Source organism: Bos mutus, chromosome 17, assembly GCF_027580195.1.
Source record: "Bos mutus isolate GX-2022 chromosome 17, NWIPB_WYAK_1.1, whole genome shotgun sequence".
In the NCBI taxonomy this organism is placed as follows: Eukaryota; Metazoa; Chordata; class Mammalia; order Artiodactyla; family Bovidae; genus Bos; species Bos mutus.
In genome coordinates this window covers 46,782,649-46,786,920 of record NC_091633.1, presented here as the reverse complement: position 1 = coordinate 46,786,920, position 4,272 = coordinate 46,782,649, and the positions used below count along the sequence as shown (strand labels likewise).

The 4,272-nt window shown below is 34.6% G+C and overlaps 1 protein-coding gene across 1 annotated transcript; it reads left to right on the top strand.

Moving 5' to 3' along the window:
- Positions 1–907: 907 nt before the first annotated feature.
- On the top strand, positions 908–1,300 carry LOC102269367 (developmental pluripotency-associated protein 3). The gene has a single exon (XM_005896767.3). The coding sequence runs from the start codon at positions 908–910 to the stop codon at positions 1,298–1,300; it is 393 nt and encodes a 130-aa protein (XP_005896829.2).
- The last annotated feature ends 2,972 nt before the right edge of the window (positions 1,301–4,272 follow it).

Sequence of the window (4,272 nt, the reverse complement as noted above, 5' to 3'; positions counted from 1 at the left end):
CCACATGTTTTTGTTAATAAATGTATTTTCTACTCTGAGGAGAGCAAACTTACTTATAATTACAAATCTAGCTGAAATGTAATGGAATACAAAGTTCAATTATGAAAGTATATACAGTGAGAATAAGATAATGAATTATGCATCTTTGTGCCTATAAAGCTTAGCTTAGATCATATAAAAGTGTTCAGTGTTTTTTGTTTAGAAATATAACAGTACATAAGAGATGCAAGACACAGATATCATTACTAAAAATAGTTAAACCATATGCACAAAAAAGAAAAAAATCTCCCTTATTCTTTCATCCAGTACAAAGGATCAGTGAGGTTATATCACTTTTTCACACCATAAAATCAGAGAAGGGTGGAAGACAACTATATTGTTTCACATCACCAAGTATCAGTGTATTTAACTGTAAACAGATGATTGGAAGATATATCCTCCCTTTATCAAATATTAATTTTTTATTGAACAAGATAAAATATATAAAATATAGCTTTCTTATTTTAAAATTGCTCTGTATACATATATCAGTAATTAATATTACTCCAAAAAATGAGACACACAGCCATATTAATTGATCTGGAAAAAATCAGAATACGTCTGACCCCAATCTTCCATACCACTTTTCTAACAACAAATTAATCTGCTATTTGCAGGGCTCCTTGGATATTCCCATTCTCTGGTTAGTACAAAGGTTTTCACAGTAGAGTTAGAGAAAGCTCCTTTGATATTTCATCCAGAGTAGATACTGAAGTTCTGGTGCTTTTATGTGTCAGCCTGGGTTTTTCCCCCTCTTTCTTAGCTCTATAGTTCTTCCAGGCTTTTTTGGAGCAGTTGAAGCCTACAGCATCACCTTCCCTGGCACCCAAAGATCTAGGAGAAGCTTCAAGCTGTGACTAGACTTCCGATGGATTCATCAGAAGATAACCCAACCTGGACCCTAGAGTCTCTGAAAACATCCATCGATGAAGCTTCCCAGGCAATGCAGGTTGCCACTCAACTCTCTGAAATGTTAGCAACGAACCTCAGTAACTTGACTCTCAACCCTAGTATCAAGTTGCCATATCTACCAGAATACCCATCTCAACTGACTGGGCAGTTACCTAGTGAGAAAACACCCCATAGGCGGAGAGGGGTAAGAACGGTGTTGAGTGAGCGGAGGTACAGGATGCAAAAGCTGATTGAATCTCTCAGACTTCGCTATGCCAAAGGAATTCCTCGTTCTGACTCTCAAAGAGAACTACAGCAGCAGGAAGACACTAAGATTCGATCAAGAGTAAAGATTCCAGTGTACCTGTAGTTATTGCCAGTTTAAGAGAAATCCTTCTGATCATAATTATGAGAATTATTACAACACAACATACAGTAATTATGCCATGGAATCGAATGAGTCATAAACCTTATTCTTGTACTGTTCTCTTGCTGGTAATTTTAGGATCATTATGAAGCAGCCTGGGAAAGATTGTACCAATATTTTGATAATATTTATTGTAAGTTTGTCTTTTTCACTTGCATCTCTTTCTACCTTAATACAGTTTTAACTTATGAGGAATGTATATGTAGCTTGGAATTGAAATGACTTGAATACACACTAATTCCACTTTGATCTGACACCATGAAGTACTAATTAAGTCTCAGGTATTGCCTGTTTCTTAACCCTGAAGTTGAAACTCAATATCAAGAATTTGAAACAAATTAACTTGGGAAGGAATGTAAAGATAACATTGGCTGGTTTGACCAGAGCATTATTAGTGTGTTAAATAGTAATAAAATTTTTTGATGTGCTGTTTCAGTTTTCAGTAGCAAATAGATGTGTTTATAGAAGATCTTAATAAAACTTGAGACTTATTTGAGTAACTTTAAGATAAATCCTTGTTCTTATCTTAGACTTGTTTTTGCTAGCTATGTATTAAATGAATAATACTTACCCCCATCACGTTCTCAGGATGTAAATATATCTGGTGTTCTAATTTTTTTTTTTTTTGGCATTCTAATATTTTGTGATACTGTCCTGTTGGGAATAAAGTTTACACATTTGAGGTAAAAAAAAAAAAAAAAAAAAAAAAAAAAAAAAAAAGAATTATCATAGAGGAGCCAAGTAGCCTTTTGATAAGAATAGCATTAATATATGGAGTCTAAACTTCCAGAGGATACTGCAAAGTTATTTCTTACCTCTCCTGAATAATTAAAGGAAGGTAAGCACACAGATAGCTCAGATGGTAAAGAATCTGCCTCCAGTGCAGGAGACCCTGGTTCGATCCCTGGGTCAGGAAGATCCTCTGGAGAAGGAAATGACAATCCACTCCAGTATTCTTGCCTGGAGAATCCCATGGACAGAGGAGCCTGGTGGTGTACAGGCCATGTGGTCGCAAAGAGTCAGACACGACTAAGTGACTAACACACTAAGCACACAGAACAGAACCAACTGTCTCCTTCCTCATTTAAGGGAAATTTTCTCTTCTTTCTAACATCTGTATTGAAAATTCAGCCCCCATCTTCCTATTCCACATCTAGAAATATCTGACTTTTCACTACCCTTAGGACTATCTTCTAAGATGCTTAAGTTTTCTGAAACAAAAGACAGGAAGGTAAGTGTTTAGACTATAAAAAAAAAAAAGAATAAATAAGACATTAAAAAAGTTGTTATTGTTATAATTATTGTTATTATTGCTACAGCAAACCTCCAATATTAGTTACAGCTTTTAAATTATGTAGAGACTAATTCTTGCCAGCATTAAAGTGGTGGTGGGTTTGGCTTTTATGTGACTTTATCTTTTTAGTGGAAATAGTATCTTTCTATTTATGAAGTTTTTTTAACTCTAAGACTATGAACAAATCACTTAATCAATTCTAAAAAGGTGGGGAGAAATGTATAAGCAAAGTTAGTTTTCAAAAGTGTAAATAAAGCAACTTAGAAAGATGTCAGTAAATTTTAGCTCCCTTCTGCCTAGTCTCAATTTCAAATGCTTAAATTCTTGCTTACTTAGTATAATTATTGTAAAAAAATCAGTGAAAGGAAATGCTTGTATGCTGTTTGTAAAATGTAAAATATGATTTAATATATATTCATAAATAGTTTTTGACTGCTTAGAAAGTTGTTCAAGTTTATGTTCACCACACCATATGACTGAACATCTAAAATGATCATATTTGTGTGATGAACCAAGTGAATGCTTGTGGGCCTATGAAGAGAAGATGATTGTACTGGAACGCTGTAATTCAAATCTGATAGCTCTGTTGATCTTGTTTTTGAAAAGTTTTAAAACTATGCTACTGTGAAAGCAAAACTAGAAGCTGCCGAGTCTGTAGTCTTAAAAGGAACATCACTTATATTTTATTCAGCTGCTCGTTAGGGGAATTGATGCTTATGACATGACTTTTTACTGCTTATAATCTTTGAGTCATTTGGCCTGTTATGGGCAACAACAGAAAACTAATGATGACTAAGATAAGGTTAGCTAAAGATAAGGATTAAAAATGTACAGACTAACTAATTTTATAAAACAGCTTGTAAATGCCTAGGGATAAGCCTCTGTGCACATGTGTACTCACACATGCATATTCTCAAGCAAAATGGTCTATATATTTAATTACATAGCAAATGATAAGCATGTTCCAAAGGTATATATTTCTGTTTCATAATTTTAGCAACCTCATATCATACAACCAAGCAGATTTAAACATTTGATTATATATGTATATGAAGTAAATGCAGCCTGTTTCAAACACTTATTTAATATTTCATGGGTTGGGAAGTTAGCAAAAATATCAACTTAAAATTACTTCTTCAAGTGTAGAGTAACAGTGCTCAGATGTGGACAGAATCCTCAGAGCTTGCCACACACACGGTGACGTTATCATTACAAGTTCAGCTGTGCAGTGTGTGAAGTAGATGAGCTACTCAGTAGGCCTAGTCTTAACACACAGACAGCGCAGTCTGAGATTCATCAGTAAGTTCCAGGTCTAACTGTCTGTTACAGTGGCCCTTCTGTTACTCTACATTTAAAGAGAATATCAAATAAGGTCCACATTCATATTTAAATTGGAGAAGGAAATGGCAACCCACTCTAGTGTTCTTGCTTGGAGAATCCCATGGACAGGTGAGCCTGGCAGGCTACAGTCCATGGGGTTGCAAAGACTTGGACACGACTGAGGTGATTTAGCATGCATGCACACATATTTAAATGTTTAAGATGCTAGTTTATCTTCAAAATTCCTGTGGTAATATTACAAATACTTAGATTTTATAAAAATCAGAATGATGTTCTAAAA

What these genes read in the sequence shown, in the direction of transcription:
- LOC102269367 (XM_005896767.3), top strand. Translation starts at nt 908, where the DNA reads ATGGATTCATCAGAAGATAACCCAACCTGGACCCTAGAGTCTCTGAAA.